Source organism: Canis lupus, chromosome 1, assembly GCF_048164855.1.
Source record: "Canis lupus baileyi chromosome 1, mCanLup2.hap1, whole genome shotgun sequence".
Classification (NCBI taxonomy): domain Eukaryota; kingdom Metazoa; phylum Chordata; class Mammalia; order Carnivora; family Canidae; genus Canis; species Canis lupus.
The window spans coordinates 26,500,633-26,523,605 of record NC_132838.1 but is presented as its reverse complement, the minus strand read 5'-3'; the positions used below and the strand labels follow the sequence as shown (position 1 = coordinate 26,523,605).

General features: G+C 36.0%; 1 protein-coding gene and 1 non-coding gene across 10 annotated transcripts in view; both read left to right on the top strand.

Annotated features, from left to right (window-relative positions):
* VNN1 (vanin 1) overlaps positions 1–21,253 on the top strand; it is a 36,756-nt gene extending 15,503 nt beyond the window's left edge. For all 9 annotated transcript variants that reach the window (XM_072823910.1, XM_072823873.1, XM_072823884.1 and 6 more), the window contains 6 exons: positions 384–514; positions 9,804–9,996; positions 10,679–10,970; positions 11,411–11,772; positions 17,438–17,608; positions 18,520–21,253. In XM_072823910.1, coding sequence (XP_072680011.1) covers positions 384–514; positions 9,804–9,996; positions 10,679–10,970; positions 11,411–11,772; positions 17,438–17,608; positions 18,520–18,702 — 1,332 coding nt within the window. In that variant the 3' untranslated portion in view covers positions 18,703–21,253. The remainder of the gene's footprint in view (positions 1–383; positions 515–9,803; positions 9,997–10,678; positions 10,971–11,410; positions 11,773–17,437; positions 17,609–18,519) is intronic.
* On the top strand, positions 2,819–2,922 carry LOC140608731 (U6 spliceosomal RNA). Its single transcript, XR_012010710.1, has one exon. It is a non-coding gene; the product is annotated as a U6 spliceosomal RNA (small nuclear RNA).
* Positions 21,254–22,973: the final 1,720 nt, after the last annotated feature.

Genomic DNA, 22,973 nt, shown 5'->3' with positions numbered 1-22,973 from the left:
CAGAGGAGGAAGTAAAATGGAGAATTTGAGTATAAATCAATCCTGTAATACAACACTCGACTGAAGTAGGTGGGGGGGGGGGGGAGCGATTTTGAGAAGAATTGGTTTTATGCTTAACAACCGCAGTGGATAGCAAACCTTTCAATAAGCTATTGATGTTTAAGAAAGAATGAAAATGTTATAGAGAAAAGGTGGTGGGATTAGACTATGCAATTGTGAAAAAAAATTATAAAAATACAGAACACAAAAAATTAAGATTGAAAGAAAGAAAAGGCCTGGATGGCTGTTGCTAATCCATTCAGTTTCTCAGGTTCCTTTACAGACCCTCTCTTGGATTGTTTTCTTACCTGAGAAATATTTTAATTGAGCTACATTTTTAACAGGGTGCACATATTATTGTGACTCCAGAAGATGGTATTTATGGCTGGAACTTTAGCAGGGAAACTATCTACCCATACTTGGAGGATATCCCAGACCCTGGAGTGAACTGGATCCCTTGTAATAATCCTAAAAGGTAAGGAAATAGGTGGTGGACAATTCAATCATGAACATGAACTTCCTTTATCTGGAAGGACTTTGTAGAAGATCACTGTGTAAGATCCACTGTCAACTCTAAGTTCAAGACCATTTTATTATTTTTCATCTCCTGTGGATACATTTATTAGGAAAGTGAATATGAGTTGTGAAATCACAGAAAATCAGTCCAGGAAGGTAACACAGAAATCATCAAATTCAATGTGAATATATTTCCATTGAGAAAAGGAACCTGGAGAGAGAATAGCATAACTTGCTTAGGGATACAGGGGTAGTGGTGAGTCAAAGATGACTAAAGGTGACTAAACAATCAAACTTTAGTTTTCTGACTTCTTACCAGTGAACAGAAAATTGTTGTCCCGTGTTTCCATAATTTGGAAACTGTGTGAGAAAATGGCAAAATAGAGCCACGTGTTAGTTCCGGATTTAAAATTTTCCTTTTTACGTCAATAAGATAGCTAAATGAGGTTAATGTGTATGAAGTCCTAAGAGCTTAAAGTGATGATGTAGCAGAACTGCGGAAGTGGTTTAAGCCAGGTCTAGACTTTATTTTTAAGATCGTATTTATTTATTAATGAGAGACACAGGGAGAGAGGCAGAGACACAGGCAGAGGGAGAAGCAGGTTCCACGCAGGGAGTCTGATGTGGGACTTGATCCCAGGATCCTGGGATCACACCCTGGGCTGAAGGCAGGCGCTAAACCTGAGACACCCAGGTGTTCCTTTTTTTTTTCTTTTTTTTTTTTTTTTTTTTTTAAAGATTTAGGGTGTGTGTTCTAAGAAAGCATTTTGTAGTCTTTATTGGATATAGCAAACAGTCTGAAAGATATAGTTTAAATGTGCATATATTTGGATATATGATGGACTTTCAAGATTAATAGAGACAGAAGGGAAATATGTTATCAGGACTGTTTAAAAAAATCCCAAACACCAGAATTCTATTTAATGTACTTATTCTACCAGTTGTGGTGATCTGAAAAGACTTCGGCTAAATGTTTCAAGTGATGTGATGTATTGTGTTTAATACCTAGGTATTTCAGACATTAATTGAAGCAAACGAGAGAGAAGAATTGTCAAATACTCATTCTTTATATATAATGCATTAAGATAATTTTTTAGATGTGGTTTCTCATCCTTCTTGGTCTTTTTCAAGGATATGTTTTTGTTGATAATTGGTATGGTTTTGCTTATATTAATTGTACCAATTTGTAGATCTATCTAATGGTCTCGGTTTGATACTCAAAGAAAGCTTTTACTACTATTGCCAGGAGATAGCGCTAAATTTCCATTCATTTAACTGTTATTTTACACTTCTCAGCTCTTCTTCAATAACCTACCTCCTATTAACCATCTATTATTTAAAGATTGTGCCAAGAGAGAATAAATATGGCTACATGTTACATGTAGTAGGGTCTCACTTTTGAAGATTGCTTTTTAAATTACTTACTGGGACAACTACTGGTAACCTGATAAAGAATAAAGAAATCAGGGGCACCTGGGTGGCTCAGATGGTTAAGCATCTGTCTGCCTTCTGCTCAGGTCATGATCCCAGAGTCCTGGAATTGAGCCCCAAGCTCCCTGCTCATAGGGGTGTCTGCTTTTCCCTATTCCTCTCCACCCTGCTCGTGTGTGTTCTCTCTCTCTCTGTTTCTCTCTCAAATGAGTAAATGAAATCTTTAAAAAAAAAAAAAAAAAGAATAAAGAAAACATTAACAAGCATTCCAGTATTTCCATTTTTCCATACTGTCTGGTAGTGCCCTAGGTCAATCCTTGTTTCCTTTAATCTGAGCTATTGCAACAGCTTTCTAATGATTCCCTGTATTTAGTCTCTTATCATTCTAATACATTCTATACCCTAATGGCCTATTATCTTAAGGAAAATTCAGATCATGTGACTTTTGTCCTCAAAACCTTTTGTCTATTAAATTTGAAGTAAGTTTTTAGCTTTTTGTGCTGAGCTCTTTTATGATCCCAAATGCATCTTTTAAATTCCCCTTTCCCTTTTCTATCCCTAATGATGCCTCTGCTCCAACCAGATTGACTAGTTCCCTGAACAAGATTTCCCTTTTCTTAACCTCCAAGGGTCTCTTTTTTCCTAATTTTTTTTTTATTGTGGTAAAATATATAGAACATAAGGTTTACTATCTTAACCATTTAAAATGTACAGTCAGTAGTATTAAGTATATTTGTATTGTTATTCCACCATCACTATCACCCACCTCCAGAACCCTTTTTATCTAGCAAAACTCAAACTCTATACCCATTAAACAATAATTTTGCTTGCGGTCATTTTGGCAGCACCTATACTAAAATTGGAGCAATACAGAGAATATTAGCATGGCTCTTGCACAAGGATGACATGCAAATTCCTGAAGCACTCCATATTTTTAGAAAAGAAAGAGGAGACATTATAGTGATACCACAGAAATACAAAAGATTATGAGAAGAGGCTACTATGAATAAGTATATGACAACAAATTGGACAACGTAAGATAAATCCATGGATTTCTAGAAATAGGGAACCTAACAAGACCAATAATGATTAAGGAGATTGGATCAGTAATCAAAAAATTCCCAGCAAAGGAAAGCTTGAACCAAATGAATTACAGATAAATTCTACAAATATTTAAGGAAGAGTTAATGCCAGTCCCTCTTAAACTCATCTAAAATATTTAAGAGGAGGGAACATTCCCAAATTCACTTAATGGAGCCAGGGTTACCTTGATGCCAGTTAGATAAGGATACCACAAGGTAAAAAAAAAAAAAAACCACTACAGGCCAATATCCCTGATGAATACAGACATAGAAGTTCTTAACAAAATACTAGGAAACCAAATTCAATAGCATATTAAAAGGATAAGAGACCATGATTAAATGGAATTTGTCCTGGCATGCAAGAATTTTTCAACATAAGTAATACAAAAATGTGATACACCATATTAATAGAATGAAATATGAAAATCATAAAATCACTTCAATAGATGCAGAAAAAGCATTTGACAAAATTCCACATACTTTCATTATAGAAACGATCAAGAAAGTCAATATAAAAGGGACACATCTCAACATAATGAAGGCCATATATGGCAAGCCTGCAGCTAAAAGCATACTGATAGAAATTTGAAGAATCCCTCTAAGATCAGGGAAAAGACAAGGGTGTCCACTCTCCATACTCCTATTCAATGTACTACTAGAAGTCTTAGCCAGAGCAATTAGTCAAGCGAAGAAATAAATGGCATCCAAATTGGAAAGGAAGAACTAAAATTGTTTCCATTTGCTGCTGCTGTGTCTTGTATAAAGAAAATCCTAAGGACTTCACCAAAAAACTATGAAACCCAAAGCTAAATAACCCAGTTAAGAAATGGGCAGAAGATATGAATAGACATTACTCCACAGAAGACATTCAGATGGCTAACAGACACATGAAAAAATGCTCAACATCACTCATCATCAGGGAAATACAAATCAAAATCATGGTGAGATACCACCTCACACCTGTCAGAATGGCTAAAAATAATAACACAGGAAGCAACAGATGTTGGTGAGGATGTGGAGACAGGGGAATCCTCTTACACAGGTGGTAAGAATGCAAACTGGTGTAGCCACTCTAGAAAACGGTATGGAAATTCCTCAAAAAGCTAAAAATAGAACTACCTTCTAACTCAGGATGTATACTACTAGGTACTTACCCACAGGATACAAAAATACAGATTTGAAGGGGCACATCCATCCCGATATTTATAGCAGCATTATCAACAATAGCTAAGCTATGCAAAGAGCTTAAATGTCCATTCACTAATTGATAAAGGTGTAGTATAGGGATACTTGGGGGGCTCAGTTGGTTAAGCATCTGCCTTCAGCTCAGGTCATGATTTTGAGGTCCTGAGATTGAGCTCCACATTGGGCTCTCTGCTCAGTGGGAAGTCTGCTTCTCCCTCTCCCTCTTTCTCTGTCCTTCCCCCCTCCCTACTCATGCTCTCTCTCTTCTCACAAATAAATTTTTAAAGAAGATGTAGTGTACACACACACACACACAAACACACACACACACGGAATGTTACTCAGCTATCAAAAAGGATGAGCTCTTGCCATGTGCAACAACATGGATGGAGCTAGAGTATATTATGCTAAGTGACATAAGTCAGAGGAAGACAAATCCCATATGATTTCACTCATATGTGGAATTTAAGAAACAAAACAGATGAATATATGGGAAGGAAAAAAAAAGAGGGAGGCAAACCATAAGAGACTCTTAATTCTATAGCTAGAGTTCTCTATAGAACAAAGATTGATGGAGGGAGATGGGTGGGGAAATGGGCTAGATGAATAATGAATATTAATGAGAGCACTTACTGTGATGGGCAGTAGATGTTATTGTAAATGATAAATCACTAAATTCTATACCTGGAGCCAATTAATTAGAATTCAAATAAAAATTGGAAAAAAAAAGTGAATTCAGGAAAGTTGCAGGATACAAAATCAATATATTAAAGTCAGTTCTATTTCTGTATACTAATGATGAACCATTAAAAAATAATCTCATTTACAAAGTACCAAAAATAATAAAATACTTAGGAATAAATTTAACAAAAGAAGGGAAGGGAAAGATCTGTACACCAAAAATAATCAGACATTAAGGGAAGAAATTGAAGAAAACATAAATAAATGAAAAGATCCTGTGTTCTTGGATTGGAAGAGTTAATAGTGTTAAAATATTCATACTACCCAAACCATCTACAGATTCAGTGCTATGCTTATCAAAATTAAAATTGTATCTTCATAGAAATAGAAAAAAAATAGATCCTCAAATTTGTATGGAGCTACTGAAGATTCCAAATAGCCAAAGCAATCTTGAGAAAGAACAAAGCCAGAAGCATCACACTTCCGGATTTCACTCTATATTAGAAAGCTATAGTAATCAAAACTTACTGTGCTATTTTATTGGCATAAAAACAAACACATAGACCAGTAGAACAGACTCCAAAGCCCAGAAGTAAATCATGTGTATATAGTCAACTAATATTTGACAAAGCAGCCTTGAATATACAATGGAAAGAGGATAGTCTCCTCAATAACTGGTATTGGGAAAACTGTATATTCATATGCAAAAGAGCAAAATTGAACCTTTATCTTACACCATTCACAAAAATTAACTCAAATGTATTAAAGATTTAAACATAAGACCTGAAACCGTAAAACAGTTGAAGAAAACAGGGAAACATCTTGACATTGGAGTTGGTAAGGACTTTTTAGATATGACACCAGAAGCATAAACAAAAAAAGCAAAGATCAACAAATAGAACTACCTCAAGGTAAAAAGCTCAGCATAGCCAAGGAACAAAATGAAAGGGCAACCTATAGAATGAGAGAAAATATTTGCAAATCTTATATCTGATAAGGGCTTAATATCCAAAGATACGTAAGGAATTCACACAACTCAATAGTTAAAAAGGGAGAGAAAGGGACAATGGATCTAAATAGACATTTCCCCCAAACATGACTAATCAAGTAAATGCAAGAAAAAGCAAATCAAACCCACTGTATGATATCTCACGCTCACTGGAAATCTCCTGGAATTATCAAAAAGATAAGGGATAACAATTGCTGAAGAGAATACAAAGAAAACCTTTTCTACTGTTGGTGGGAATATAAAGGGGTGCAGTCACTGTCGAAAACAGTATGGAGTTTCCTCAAGATATAACTACCGTATGATCCACAAGGAAGTGAAATCGTTATTTCCAAAAGATATCTGCACCTCTATGTTTATTGCAGCATTTTCTACAATAGCCAAGACATAGAAACAATGAAGTGACCTTTAACAGATGAATGGATAAAGAAATGTGTTATATACATATATTCAATGGAATATTATTCAGCCATGAAAAAGAAATATATTGCCATTTGCAACAACATGGATGAACCCCGAGAACATTATGCTAAGTGAACTAAGCCAGGCAGAGGACAAAAACTGCATGATCTCACTTATAAGTAGAGTCTAAAAATGCCAAACTTATAGAAGCAGAGAGAATAATAGTTGCTAGGGGCTGATGGTGGGAGAAATGAGACAAAAGTTAGGCAAAGGATACAAACTTCTAGTTATAAGAGGGAATAAGTTCCAGAGATCTAATGTATATCATGGTGACTATAGTTAACAATACTCTATTGTTTGCTTGAAAGTTGCAGTGGGAGTGAATATTAAATGCTCTCACCGTATTAACAATCAAACAGTAATTATACTAAAGAATGTGTGAACCTAATTGTGGTAAACATTAATATATACATGTATCAAATCACATTTTATATTTTGATCTCACACAATGTTAAATATCAACTATATTTCAGTAAAGCTGGAGAAAGAACACAATAACTCCCTATTTCCCCATCTCTGTAGCCCCTGGCAGTCATCACTTTACTTTCTATATTGATGAATTTGGCTACTCTTGACTATGCTAGCTACCTATATATTACCTTTTTGTGATTGACTTATTTCACTTAGCACAATGTTTTCAAAGTTCATTCGTGTTATAGCACGTGTCAGAATTTCCTTCCTTTTTAGGCTGAATAATATTCTACTGTGTATGTATAACCACATTTTACTACCTTTCATCCATTGATGGACACTTGAGTTACTTCCACCTTTAGGTATTGTGAATAACGTTGCCATGAACATAAGTATACAGATGTATCTTCAAGACCCTGCTCTCAATTTTTTGGAAATATATCCTGAAGTGTAACTGCCAAATCATATGCTGGTTCTATTTTTAATTTTTTGAGGGACTACCAAACTGGTTTCCTGGCAGTTCTTTTCCTAATCGTGTCATTTTTACATTTTCACCAACAGCGCCTTTGTGTTCCAATTTCTCCACATCCTCAGAAACCCTTGTTATTTTCCTTTTTTTTTTTTTTTTTTTTTTTAAGTAGTAGACATTCTAAAGGGTGTGAGGTGACATTTCATTGTGGTTTTGATTTGCATTTTCCTAGTGATTAGTGAGGTTGAGCATCTTTTCACATGCTTATAGGCCATTTGCATGGCTGGTTCTTTTTTGTTTGTTTGTTTTTGTTTTTGTTTTTTTAAGAAAAGACTATTCAAGTCTTTTGCCCATTTTAAAATCAGATTGTTGTTGAATTTTAAGAGTTCTCTTGTATTGTGAATATGAATATAAATTGTCCTTCTTTGTCTCTTGTAATCTTTTTTTAATTTAAAATCTATTTTACCTGATATTAGCATAGAGTGTCTTAATTTCTCCCTCACATTTGAACAGTATTGCTGGATACCAGATTCTTAGTTGACATTTTTTTTCTTCCAGCACTCTAAATATATTGGCCCACTGCTTTCTGGTCTCTAAAGTGTCTGATCAAAAACTGCTAATAATTTCACTGGGGATTCCTTGTATGTTATGAATCACTTATCTCTTGTGGCTTTCAAAATCCTTATTTTGTGTTTGGCTTCTGACAATTTGATTACAACATGTCTTGGTATGGGTGTCTTTGAGTTCATCCTTCCTGGAGATCATTGAACTTCTTGGTTATTTATATTCATGTCTTTAATTAAATTTGGGAAGTTCTTAGATATGATTTCTTCAAATAATCTCTCTGTCTCTTTATCTCACTCTTCTTGGACTCATATAATCTGTGTATTAGTCCACTTTGTGGTGTCCCACAGCTCCCTTAGGCCTTGTTCACTTCAATCTTTTTGTCTTTCCATTATTTTGACTTGATTATTTCAGTTGGCTTACCTTTAAATTTATTGATTCTTTCAGCTAAAATTCATCTTTGAATACCATTTGTAAATTTTTTATTTTAGTCATTGTAATTTTCAGCTCCAGAATTTCTTTTTGGTTCCTCTTAGGTTTTCCATCTCCCTACTGATATTTCCATTTTGTTAATATGTTATCTTCTTGACTTTTTCTACACTTGCTTTTAATTCTTGAGCATCTTTAAGACAGTTGTTTTAGTCTTTGTCCAGTAGGTTTGCCCTGTGGTCTTTCCGTAGGATGATTTCTGTAGGTTTATTAGTTTATTCTTTTTTTTTTTTTTTTTCCTTTGAATGGGCCATACTTTCTTGTTTATTTGCATGCCTGTGATTTTTTTGTTGATAAATTGATATTTGAAACTTAAATATGATCATTCTGAACATCAAATTCTTCCCCTTCCTCAGGGTTTAGTGCCGTTTGTTTGTTTGCTTGTTTTGATTCTTGTAGGCTGTTTCTGTTCTAGGCATAAGCTTGAGGTGTAAAATTAAGATCTTTTGAGGGCTTTTCTTAGCCTGTGTCTTTCCCTGACCACATGTGTTGACTTTCTAAATTCTCCTATGTATATTATTGCTTTTTTATGTCCTAGTCTTTAAATGTCTGACTCCCAAAAGAGAAAAAGGACAAAATTACGGAAGGGAGAGAGAAGACAACCATGGCTCTTTAAATCCTCTAGAAATTACTTGAGCTAGTAGGGGAAGGACTTGCAATAATATGGTAGTTGTGGTGGTAATGGGGTACAAAAATGGCTACCTACCCTTGTGTCTGTACCTCCATGATCAGAAGCTCTTATCAGTGATCAGAACACAGATCCCTGATATTTGGAGGACAGGGTTTTTATTGTCCAACCTGGTCCCAGTAAGCTGCCTGCATGGTGCTCCAGGCACCTGCATGGATGTGGGGTAAAGCATGGGTAGCCATTGCTGAGCTAAGAGCTGAAATTGACTGCAGTTGGCTACAATTTGCCTTCCAAGCCTTCCCTTGGAATTTACAAGCCTTGGGGTAGACTTCAGAATTTCAAAATAGTTGCATAGGTTAGATTCTGCTGATACAAATATTATCTAGGTGGAGGGATGTATTCCTGGTCCTTCCTACTCTGCCATCTGGAATTGTAAATTCCAAGTTTTCATTCTTTCACTTGAAATATTTTTTTATTCCTCTTTTCTGCCAGGGTTAGTGAACAGAAGATGTGTATCATTGCTCCCAAATATCCATGAGATGTGACACACATCTTAAGACAAACACATAATGAATACATGATTATTATATATGATGACAAATGCTCTGATGAAAAAAATTCATGGCCTATAATCTTGTCCTAGAAGAGTTTCCTACAACCAAATTCTCACAAGCATGTACTTCCTCTGAAATCTATTCTTGTTTTAATCCTTCCCTTCTATGATTTTATTTAGAATTTATTTTCACGTATATAACATAATAGGTTTAGACAACATAATTCTGAATTTTATTAAAAGATAAGTTTCATTTTTGTTTTCTTTTTCCAATAAACACATATCAGGTTTGGCTACACCCCAGTGCAAGAAAGACTCAGCTGCCTGGCCAAGGACAACTCTATCTACGTTGTAGCTAATATTGGAGATAAGAAGCCATGCAATGCCAGTGACTCTCAGTGTCCCCTCGATGGTCGTTATCAATACAACACTGATGTGGTGTTTGATTCTCAGGGAAAACTGGTGGCACGCTACCATAAGGTAAAATTAATTTGCAAACAGTTCAGTTACTAAGTATTTAACAAAATAAAGTGGACAAGAAAGAAAAATAATTAGTGTTGGTAAAAAGTATACTTCAGAAGCAGACTAGAGACAAAGCATAGTAAGTAATGATTAGGTGTGGTAAGCTCCTATGAAGAGGCTCAGGAGGCTTCCTCTGCATTTAGGAACACAGGAATATATCTGTGGAAGTGTATGAAAATCAGCAGGAGGTACCTGCATTGACGTATAATGTTGCCTTTTAGACTTTGTCCTTTTAAAGACATGCCTTGGCATTGGGTCAAGACTAGAAGGAAAAACTACCTACCAGATAGACTTGGTTTTGAAGAGAAAGAAGCAAAGAAAGTTCTTTCTCCACAGAAAAGAGTTAAGTGTTCTTGGCAAATAGAAGTTATCTATTTCACTCCTATGTCTTTCTAAGATTCAAGAGGGCCTTAATAGTTAAGGATTTCCTTCTACATATCTATAAAATGTGGATATTGAACCAAAGGCTCCTATCAGTTGTAGTAATCTCTGATTCTCTTACACTTTTTCCCTGTGAAGACAGTGGTCATGGATTAAATTGGCACTAAGAGATGTTGGCTTGCACATTTTCAGGCACAGTAACACCCAGGCCAACTTCTGAAAAGAGACTTTTACCCACTTCATCTTCCGTTTCTTACAGCACAACCTTTTCATGGGTGAAAATCAATTCAATGTACCCAAGAAACCTGAGGTTGTGACTTTTGACACCATCTTTGGAAGATTTGGCGTTTTCACATGCTTTGATATACTCTTCTATGATCCTGCTGTTACTCTGGTGAAAGATTTCCATGTGGATACCATAGTCTTCCCAACAGCATGGATGAATGTTTTGCCACATTTATCAGCTATTCAATTCCACTCAGCTTGGGCAATGGGCATGGGAGTCAACTTCCTTGCATCCAATATACATCACCCCTCAAAAAGAATGACAGGTAATGTGTAAGCTCTAAAATTTACAAACTTTTGTAATCAAAAAAGTACAAGAAATAATATTTTTTCTAGCTAACGTGTATACTCCTTAATATAATATTTTCTTAATTTTTGCATATCTAGCTGGTGACATACTGTAGAATCAGTCTCAATCCAAATTGTTTTGTAGATTTATTTAGGTTTTTTTTTTTTCCATTTATATGTATACTTTTTTTTTCCCCTTCAAAAATTCACCACTTCTTACATGAAAGTTTCTCTTATTGGCCTCTTAGTATCATACTTTGATTTCTTCTCACTTGTTGTCCTTTTCAATATATTTTACTATAATTAATGATGCATATAACTTAGAGTAAATGATAATGTGAGTTTAAAATAACACTAACAACTATGCAATTCCATTTCACTTCTCTATTTTAAATGCTATTTCCAACATCACTTTCAGGAAGTGGCATCTATGCACCCGATTCTCCAAGAGCATTTCATTATGATATGAAGACAAAAGAGGGAAAACTTCTCCTCTCACAACTGGATTCTTATACACATCACCCTATCGTGGTGAATTGGACTTCTTATGCCAGTAGTATAAAAGCATTCCCAACAGAAAATCAGGAATTTACAGGTACTGCTTTTTTTGATGAATTCACCTTCTTGGAGCTCACAAGAGTCACAGGAAATTACACAGTTTGTCAGAAAAAACTCTGCTGTCATCTAAGCTACAAGATGTCTGAAAAGAGAACAGATGAAGTTTATGCCCTAGGGGCGTTTGATGGACTACATGTTGTCGAAGGGAGGTATTATTTACAGGTAATTATTGTTTTGGTCACAGGGAAGTTAACCAGATATAATACAGGACCCCCAGTTGAATTTGAATTACAGATAAACAATGAATTATTTTTATTATAAGCATGCCTCAATTTTTTGGATACATGTGCACTAAAAATTTTATTTGAATTTGAGTTTAGTTGGGCATCTTGAATTTTTATGTGCTAAAACTTGAAATCCTAGTTGTCAGTCTGATTTGAAACTGGCTAGAGAAAAGGCAGAAGATTTATTTACAGTACCTGTATTTAAAATGATATAATAATTAAGTTACAGATGACTTTAATGGTTGTTAACCTCTCCTATTTCCTTCCTGAATAAATATATCCTTTTTTTTTTTTTTTTTTTGATATGTCCACTAAAGCTTATCATTGCATGTTTCATTAAGAGCTTGACACTAAGTATGTCCTGGAGACATTGACAGTTGACCTCTGAGATATGTAGTAGATAGTTCACTTCCCTCAACATTAAAGGGGGAACTATTATAGCCTGGTGAGGTGTGACCCCTATGAGCAAACAACTTTCATATTCCTCTCATTCTGTTCTCCTCTTCCCTAAACTGGCTCCCATCCTATTTCAAGGCTTCCTGTTGACATTTCAGCCCCATCCAATCCATTTCCTGTACTCTAGTTACAAAAATTACTAAAAGCCATTTCTGATTATTTTATTCTCTTGCTTAAAATTCCTCACTGTCTTCTAGTGGGCAAATCAAATTCCTTAACAAAACATACTCAAATTCTTGACATGTGCCATTTCCTAGTCTCCATTGTCTTCTCTCACTTCTCTCACATGTGCCCTCGGCTTCTCTCATATTGAGACCTTTCCTCTTCCCCATTGTGTGGGCATCTGCAGACCCTATGCATGTGTGCACAGGTGGTTTCCTTTATCTATGATGGCCCCACCTATTCACCATTCACAGTGCTTTTCAAGTGTTGTCTTCACCAAGAAGGCTGCCCTGGCACTTTCTGTAGCACCACTCCCACCTCCCTACCTGGTCTAGGTACTTCAGACATCCATGCTCAGCTTTATCAAGGACATATTATGTGAAATTATCCACATACTCATTTAAGACTGAAAACTATTGAGTGCTGGACCTAAACCCATTGTACAATATTCTGTTTGCTATATGACAAACACTTTACCAATGCTTGCTCATTTGGACATTTATTTTAGTGCCTACTGCATAGTAGGTATATATTCAGTGCTACTGGATATGAAGATGAATAAGTAAAGGCCCTTCTCTTGAAGAATTTAGTAGCAGGGATAGACATATGAATAAATAAGGTCAATACAGGTGGCATGTAATAGAACTTAGAATCCACATTTTGTTGTAGGAATACGAACAAGCTCTACCTGGCCTAATCTGGAGATTCAGGGAAGTTTCCAGAGACATGATATATAGACTTATGCTTTTATCCAAATGAAAAGAGTGGAAGGAAATTCTAGACAGAATGGAATTTGAGCAAGTGTGTGGATGTGTCAAGAAGTAGGGTATGCAGGTCATTGTTATTAAGGCATAATGTAAGAAACAAGGGTTGGTGGAAGATGAACCTAGAGGCAGGATCACATTTGACAGAATCTTACCAGTCATTCCTAAAGTTTGGACTTTATTTTCTGGGTGACAGTCTTCTGTTGGAAGGTGTTCAGCAAGGGAATGATGTTATCAGATCTGCTGTTGAGTAGATCACTGTGGCATGATGAAACTAGGGCAAAAAGGCTACTTAGATTACTAGCATAGTCCTATCAGGACCTGTACCAAGATTATGTTGGAATAAGAGCAGGGTTTGGAGTCAAGCAATATTTAGAAAACTTAACTTAGTAGTTAATTTGATACAGAATAGGACAGCAGAATGAGGCAACCGGAGTGTGCCAGGTTTCTGGCAAGAGTAGCTGGGTGAATATAATGCTCTGACAGATCAGAATGCTAGAGTGGGAGCAGATTGAGTGGCAGTGGGGAGATGCTCAGATCATTTTGGATGTTGGTTTGAAGTATTCATGGAACATTCACCTGGAGCCATGGTACCCAATATCACCAGCAGAATCTGGGGCAGCACCCCAAATCAAACATGTTAATATGACTGATGGAAAACATGGGACTATTTACCCTAAATAGCTTAACTAAAAACAGAATAGCCTTATATTAGTTCAAATTAGGTCACAATGTCAAATGCTACAAAGCCTTTATTTTTAGAGAAGTCTGATCTTGGGATTGAGGATGAGGGATTTTGGTATTATGTTCATAATCTTTTATAGTCTAACTGTGATGATAATTAATGCTAGAAAAATCTCTAACACCAAAATCTATTTCTTAACTGAGAGAAGAGAAATTAAAGGAAATAAGGATAGAATAACTTCACATCTTGCCACAAAGATTTTCCAAGTATTCTAGAGTGAATTTTAAGGACGTGGGTAAAGAAGGTGCTTGTATCATTTTTTAGAGTAGAAGATGGTAAAATATTGGATAAAGATTTACAGCAGTTGTTAAGGGAGAGTGGGAGAAGGAGCAGCCTACATCTGACACCATCTACCTGGAGCCAGTGCAGAGTCCACAGAGTAAGGACTTGGTCTCACAAGTCTGGTCCCCTCTCCGCTTGAGACTTGTGGCAAGTCTAGGTGCTTTCTGACCTGACTGTAAATCAGGGGTTCCCATATCCCTGCCTTGGATTTGCTAATGTTCTGGAATGGCTCATCGAACCCAGGAAAGTGCTTTATGTACTACTAACCATTTATTACAGAGGACATTTTAAAGAATACATACGAACAATCGAGCACATGATACATAGGGCAAGATCTGGAAGTGTCCCAAGCATAAGAGTTTCTGTCCCCATGGAGATTTTGGCTTGTGCCACCTTCCTGGCATGTAAATATGGCATTCTTGTTTGCCAGCCTGAAATCTCTCTAAACCCCATACTTTAGTAGTAACTATGGAGGCTTAATTTCATGGACACAATTGATTCAATCATTGATCATTGGTGATTAATTTAACCTCCAGCTCCTCTCTCCTCCCCAGAGATGGGGGTGTAAATGATGAGGCTTACATTTCCAACTCTCTTACCAGATGGTAACCATTTCCATTCTGTGGTTATTAAAGGCTTTCCAAAAATCTCATCATTAACATGCACTCAGGTGTGGTGGAAAGAGGCTCATTATGAATAAAAAAAGTGCCTCCTTTCACATTTCCCCTCTTATCACTAAGGAAATTCCAAGGATTTTAGGGCCTTCTATGTCAGGAACTAGAAAAAGACCGAATATATATTTCTTACTATAAATCACAATACCACACACTTCCTTTGTTCTAAGTTCTGGGAAGAGAGTGAGTGGGCGATGAAATGTTTTCAACTTAAAAGACTGAAAATGCCTTTCTTTTCATATTTAATAGAGTATATCCCTAGGTATGGAAATCAAGGTCATTGTATTGCTACAATGAGAATTCTTGAGTTATTTTGATTCCTGATCCTTTGTATATGTATCCCTCTTCCTCCTGGTTTCTCAGAAATCTTTTAGAATTTCCTCCCCTCCATTTCTTCTTTTGGGACTCCTGTTATCGGGGACATGTGTCTTTTGGATTGGTCTTCTAATTTTTTAAACTTTTCTTTGCTATTTCTTTTCATTTTCTCCATTTGCTTTCTGAGAGTTTTTCTCCTCTTGATCTTCCAAGGCTTGCATTGAGTCTTTTATTTTTGCTGACATGTTTTTATTTTTGAAGAATTACTTTTTCCTTTATGAGTTTTTGTTTGTATTTTTTTTGCTGATGTTTTCTGGATACAGTATTTAACTCTCTGAGGCTATTAAGGAAATCTTTTTTTCCTTGGAGTTTCTTCCCCTTAAATACTTTCTTTTCCCCTCAAATTTCCTTTATCTACTTGTTTTGCTCTCCCTTTCATGTTAGAAGCTTTCCTCATAGATAGGGTTACCCTTTAACATTACCAAAAACTGACTGAAAAGTTGAGCATAGGAGTGATACTTGCCAATTTTAAGCTTCACTGGAGAATAACTAGCCAGGCCCTTTGTTAAAGAAATCCCTGAGTTAAGTATATTTGGAGACTTCCTCTTGAGATGGGTCAGGTTACTCAGGTTTTAAAATTCTTCTAATTCCCTTCCTTAATAGTGTTGCTTAATTTTGCAAACTAAAATACAAGATGGCTTGGTAAATTCAAAGTTTGGGTAAACAACAAATATTTTAAAAGATACAAGTATGTTCCATGCAATATTTGGGACATACTTAAACTGAAAACTATTTTTGGTAGTTTAGTTTATCTAAACTTCAAATTTAACAAGACTCCTTTCCTGTATTTATCTGGCAATTTTATTTCTAAAGGATTAATTATTTGCTGGCAGCATTTAGAGAGCCAGGTGGGAGCAATGACCTTGCCGGATGTGGCCCTGGGGGAAGGAGATGGTCACAACATTTACTAGGTTTCATTCATGAATCCCCTTCAACTAGGTTATTTAAAACCTCCACTAAACATAATCTGCTTTACCCTTTCTGGAAATAAATGCTCCACCTTTTATGGGAGGAAGGTAAGGACAGTTGCACATCCATGATGGGGGACTCAGTATCTGAGGCATCCTTAACTTCCCACAAATTTTCCTTACTTTAGCCAGTACTTTACTGGCTCCTGGGGCACTTAGTGCTTCCAGTAATGGAATCTTCTGAGTATTCTGCAGTGTAGATAGGGTTGATTCTTGGCTCTCCCATTGCCAGTTTAGGACTCGGTTTTCTATTTAGGTCTGCTAAATCATTTGCCTCTTCTGCATCAACCACCCCAGCTTCCAACGTTGTACCATGATCTATCCTCCCATTCTGTCCTTGTGAGTTTATGTCTTAAAAAAACAAGCAAACAAAAACCTAATGTTGGTTTCAGTAAGATGTCAAGAAAATAAAATAGGAGCATATATTCATTTTACCTTAACCTGAAATCTAATTGTATCCCATCTAACACATTTGCTCTAAAGCATTTATTCTCCAACTTCAAAAGTAGAAGCAGGGGGACCGCTTTAGTCAGGCAGGAGGTGAAGGTGGTTTGAAATAAGACTTGGAAGATGCAGCAAGATAGAGTTAAATAAATAGGATCTTCCTTTTGAGGACTTTGCATCTGCACAGAGAGATGACTCAATACTTAAAGTTTACTTTCAATAAGTATGTAGCAGGCCAGTGTAGTTAGTATAACTATGTAGTACAGTGAGAACTGTGTCAGTTCTTACTTAGATATAACGTATATGACTTTTCCAATTCACAGGGATTGCCTCTAGATCAACTCTAGGGTTCATTACAACTTTAAAGTTCTTTTATTGTGTCAAATAGGCAAAAATGTAGAGATTATAGTGTCTAGATATATCCTTTAAAAAATAGAATATTTGATTATAAAAGCATTGCTAGCTTGAGAATGATGAGGGTACAGCTGTTCACAGCTAAAGATGCGGTGTCTGATCATTTCTTTAAGAAATTTAATCTGTTTGTGAGTTGCAGAAAGCACTAGGTAGGGTCTGAAGTCCTTTATTTTTATTACTAGCTGAAGTAGCTATGTATCAATGAACTGGATTAATGTAATGGAAAAAAAGTATTTTATCAAACAAAGGGGCATAGATATGATTTCTAGTTCTGGAGGGTATATGCTTAAGGCTTACTGGTTTGCATTTACTTTCCTAGATTTGTACTCTGCTGAAGTGTAAAACAGCACATGTACATACTTGTGGTGGTGCAGTTGAAACTGCTTCTACCAGGTTTGACATGTTTTCCCTCAGTGGTACTTTTGGAACCCAGTATGTTTTCCCTGAGGTGTTGCTAAGTGAAACTCAGCTTGCACCCGGAGAATTTCAGGTAAGAACTTTTGCTTAATATTGACAATTCATTTTATGTAAGAGGAAACACTTTTTGAGTACAAAACCTTCTTAAGTGTTTACAAATATCACACTATTTATTAATTAAATAATATATTTATATATTATTGTGGAGACTATTGGAAAGAGGCTGAGCTGTTTGGGATCTGTTGAATAGGAAGAAGATTCAAGCAGGGTTTCAGGATTGGCCCCACCAGAGGGAAACTCTTCAGCTTTTGGGCAGTGATAGCTTAGCAAAGTTAAAGAGAATTCCTCTCATTGTGCGGGGAAGGCCTTCTGTGATTCATGAGTGAAAAAGAAAGAAGGAACAGCTGAGGAGAGAGAATCTGACAATGGCTGAAATAGGCAAGAAAGCTATCACTTTTTTGAAAGTCCAGAAATATTTCCTTAACATACAAGCTCTGCCCAGCCATATTCTTCCCTTGACATTCCTGTGGGTTCTGCTTTTATTCCCCCTTCCTTGTAGGAACAGCTACTGTGGGGCACTAGGGACAATGAACAGGTTGGGAGACTGTGGTGAGTGAGTGGCAGAGATGGCAGAGGCTCAGCTCAAATCCCCTCAATCAATCCCCTCTGTCCACTTGGAGGAGCCTATTATGTCTGAGAGGACTAGACCAGATTTCTCTTAGATACTCACAAACCCATTGCTTTAGGCTTGTCGACTCATGGAATACTTCTTCAAATAAGTAAATGATAAGATATTGATTATAGCCATTTCAATAATAAATGAATCAGTGCTGATTCCATGGCTCTGATTCTTCTTATACTCTATACCATTTCAACAACATTATTTTTATTGTTTCTTCACCTAGTTGTACTGAATTTTAGAAGCTGTTTTGGGGTGGTATAACTTACAGGGAGACTCAGTCAACTCCTCTGTGTTTTAATTAGGTGTCAAGTGACGGACGGTTGTTTAGCATGAAGCCGCTATCTGGACCCCTCTTGACCGTGACTCTGTTTGGGAGAATATATGAGAAGGACCAGACATTAAAGGCTTCATCAGATCCCAGGTCACAAGTACCAGGAGTAATGCTCTTAGTCATAATACCAATTGTGTGCTCATTAAGTTGGTAGAATATTTTCATTTGTTCTCTTTTATTTTGTGTAATTTAAAAAATGATGGATGAGAAAAGAATGAAGACCATAACAGTGGTCATGGTCTCTTGTACAAGCAAATACAAGTATATTTTCATATATAGTTCACTGTTTTTTAGACACACACACACACACACACCCCAGATAATAGATGCCGGATAAACTGTGACATAATTTTGAAAGTAAAATCTATAAAATGAGAGTAACAGTTTTACCCATATTTTACAGGATTTCTTGGGGTGAGAATTAAATAATTGAATACATTTAAAGTCCTTAGGCAAGTTTCTGGGTCTGGTATGTGTGCTAGCTATTATAACTGTGTGACTATCACAATAAAAGCACGTGTGATATATTTATTGCTAAAGTTATATTACTTCTGATTGTCTAAAGTGTAAACATTTTCTCATGGCTTAGTCACCATGCATATTTCAGTTAGAAAATCAGTGAACTCAACCTTAGCGAATTGGTTTTGGCTCCATACCTAGCAATAATGTACTCTAGAAGGCAACTAGGCTTGCACCTAGGAATCTATTAGCACTTCTTCACATTTTTGCACATTTTTCAGTATGTCTGTAGTGTTTTGCCTATTTTATCAGCCTACGAGCATATTAATAGGGTGGTTCTAAACCAAGCACTTACTGAATTTGATTTTGTGAAGCCTGTGAGCTAAGAAAGTTTCTAAGTGGTTGAAAACCAAAGAAGAGTAAAATGAAGAATAATATTTCGTGACACATGAAAATGATCTGAAACTCAAGTTTCAGTCTCCATACCTAAAGCTTGATTGAACACACCGCATTCTTTAAGTATTGTTGATGGCTGTTCCTATGCTATGGTGCTGAAGTTGGGTTGTTATGACACAGACCCTATGGCCAGAAAAGCTGCAAATATTTACTGCCTGGCCTTTAATAGAAACAGTTTGTTGACTCCTGCTCTGAAGTGTTAAGTAACAATGGAGTTTAGTATTGAAAACCTTTAAAACATCTCAGTGGGCAAATTGCCTTAAGTGTCTGTCTTGTAATTCTTTCATAAAAGGAGGAATAAGATAGTTTTATTTGCTTTGTATGATATGCCATCACAGATACACATACACACAAAAGATTACCCTGATTAACTTACAACCAAATGTGCTAAGTAGATTAATGCCCCAAATAAGTGAAGATAATTTTTGAACATGATTGATATTTATTTACTATAAGATACACAAAAGTCTTTGTTTTTTTTTGCATTTAATATGTTCTAAAATTCTGAGAGAATGCATATTAGTTTTTATTTTCAAAATTTTCCTGGAAATCAACTGAGAACTACTGATATGAACATACTATCTGATAATTTCCCCTGTGGCAAACTTACTAGCCTGTTTCAAAGTGATTTTTCTTAAAGTTAAATGTTACAAGTAGTGAATCTATTTTTTTCAAAATGGTATTTACTACATCTGTACCCAGCTCTGATTACTTGTTCATTCTGGATTTCTTTAAGCCATATGTATGTATTTTATGATAGTTTTGATATGCTTTTTAACTGTAATTTTTATTTCCTCTGCATAATTCATGATGCTCTTTTAATACACACATGGAATCATGGAAATTCTCCATGATTAACTACTGTTTTGTTGCTATTGATTCTTGAATCCTTCTTTCCTTCTTTCTTTCTTTTCTTTTCTTTTCTTTCTTTCTTTCTTTCTTTCTTTCTTTCTTTCTTTCTTTCTTTCTTTCTTTCTTTCTTTCTTTCTTTCTTTCTCTTCCTTCCTTCCTTCCTTCCTTCCTTCCTCCCTCCCTCCCTCCCTCCCTCCCTCCTTCCCTCCTTCCCTCCTTCCCTTCTCCCTTCCCTTCCCCTCTCTCCTTCTCTCTCTCTCTCTCTGTCTTTCTGAGAGAGAGCACATGAGTGGGAGGGAGGAGCAGAGGGAGAGAATCTTAAGCATTCTCCTCACCTGGTGCAGAATCCGATGTGGGGCTTAATCTCATGACCCTGAGATCATGATCTGAGCCGAAATCAAGAATTGGACGGTTAACTGACTGAGCCACCTGGGTGCCCCTGATTCTTGTATTATTTCTTATACAATTTCTGAGCCTTGTCACTTATAAATTTGAATCCATTCCCACTTGTACTGTAACATATCTCTTATTCAGCTCTGCTTTAAGTCTTCCAATGATTTTACTTATTTGCTCTTTTAGTTTATCCAAACAATATATTTCAAGTCTCATAGACTGAATTTTGTGCCCTCTCAAATTCATATATTGAAGTTGAACTTCACACCTCAGACTGTGACTATATTTGAAGATAGGGTCTTTAAAGAGGTAAAATGACAGCATTAGGGTGGACCCTAAACCAATATCACTGGTGTTCTTGTAAGAAGAGAGGACTAGGACATAGACATGCACAGAGTGGAAACTATATGAAGACACAAAGGAAGACGGACATCTACAAGGCAAGGATAGAGGCCCTCAGAAGAATCAACCCTGCTGATACCAATTTGATTTATATTTCTAGCCTCCAGAATCTTGAAACAATAAATTTTTGTTGTTTAAGCTAATCCATGGTACTTTATTATGGCAGCCCTAGCAAACGAATACAAATTCCAATCCCCTTCTTTTGTATTTCCACCACAAATTGAATCTTATACAAAATGGTTACCTGGTTAAGGATATCTAGCTAGCCAGGTTCCCCAAGACTCAACTAGATCCTCTTAGAGAAGCACTGGTGATGAACTGATAGTGAAACCATCAGACATTGAAAATCTTCTGGAGTTTGGAAATCAGAAAATCACATTGATGAAATCATGTAATTAATCTGACCTTAAGTGTTCTTTTTCAGTAAGAGCAGAATCTGTTGACATTATACAATTTAGTGAAATGAAGAACACTTTTTAATTCAAAGCATCTCTCAACTGGTAGACAATCCACATAGCCCTGAAATTGCCCAATGCTGTACAAAACATGCCCTTCTGGAAAAGAGAGCGGGGATCCATACCAGCAATACAGCATTTTGAAATAAACATTTTTGTGGCAGGTGTTTTTCTTAAAAAATACTATAATAAATATTTGAGTAAAATTCATCTGGTGATTTTTGGGTGACATTAACTGACTTCCAAAAAAAGACCCAGTAGAAAATAAACCCCTGGGAATTTAGGAACAGCAATCATCATGGCAAGCACTAATACCATCATACAAGTTCAGTTTAAAGAAGAAAATTGTTGTAGTGGTGATAAGTTCAAAGTATTAAAGCTTCAAAAACTTTGCGTGCTTTTTTCTGTTCAATTTTGACAATTATATTAGCTATCCATTGTAGCATGGATAATTACTGTCAATGTAAGAGCTTAAAACAACATTTATTATCTTACACAGTTTCTACGAGTCAGGATGTTCTGGTTTAAGGTCTCTCTTAAAGTTGTCATCAACCTGCCCAGTGTGGTGCAGTCATCTCAAATTCTGTTGGAGCTGAAGACTCTGATTCTAAGCTCACTCACATAGATGTTAATGGGCCTCAGTTTCTTGCTGGAAGTTGGCTGATGCCTTTGTTCCTTATGCGTGGGCTGCCTGAAAGTTTTCACAACAATGCAACTGGCATCTCCTAGAGTGAGTGATGAGATAGGTAGAATAGAGGTAGAAAGAGAGAGAAAAACAGAGATGAAAGGATGGAAATTTCAGTCTTTTATAGCTTAATTGTGGAAGTTATATCATTTCTGTCATATGCTATTAGTCACACAGACCAACAGTGGTATGATGTGGGAGTGAATCACACAAAGGTGAGAATATCAAGAGGCAAGGATCAAATATACTCCCAATATTTATATCTGAAAGGTATTGGGCAATTTCTACAATTACTTTCTATAACAAAGATTAAATAATTTAATGATTTCTGCTTCTGATGCTCAAATTGATTGGATTAACTCATTTGTGGCAATACTATCTTCTCCAGATATATACCTGTCACTTTTATATTCACTTCTTAGAATCCTACTTTATAAGAGAATGAATATACACTGAAAAGTAAAATAGTATAAATGGCATAAATTCCAGGATCATTAATTCATGAAATGACACTACTTGGGAAAAGGGTCTTAAGAACATCAGCATATTTATTTAACTGTGTTTTTTTTTTTTTTTTAATCAGCAAGGATTTTTTTTCTAATAATCAATAAAATATATAGTGGAAGTGGAAAAAATTGAAATAATTGAAATGTTCTGAATATCAAGATGAATATGGAAAAAATTAGAAAACAGCACACTGTGGGAAATTCACTATTGTAAATT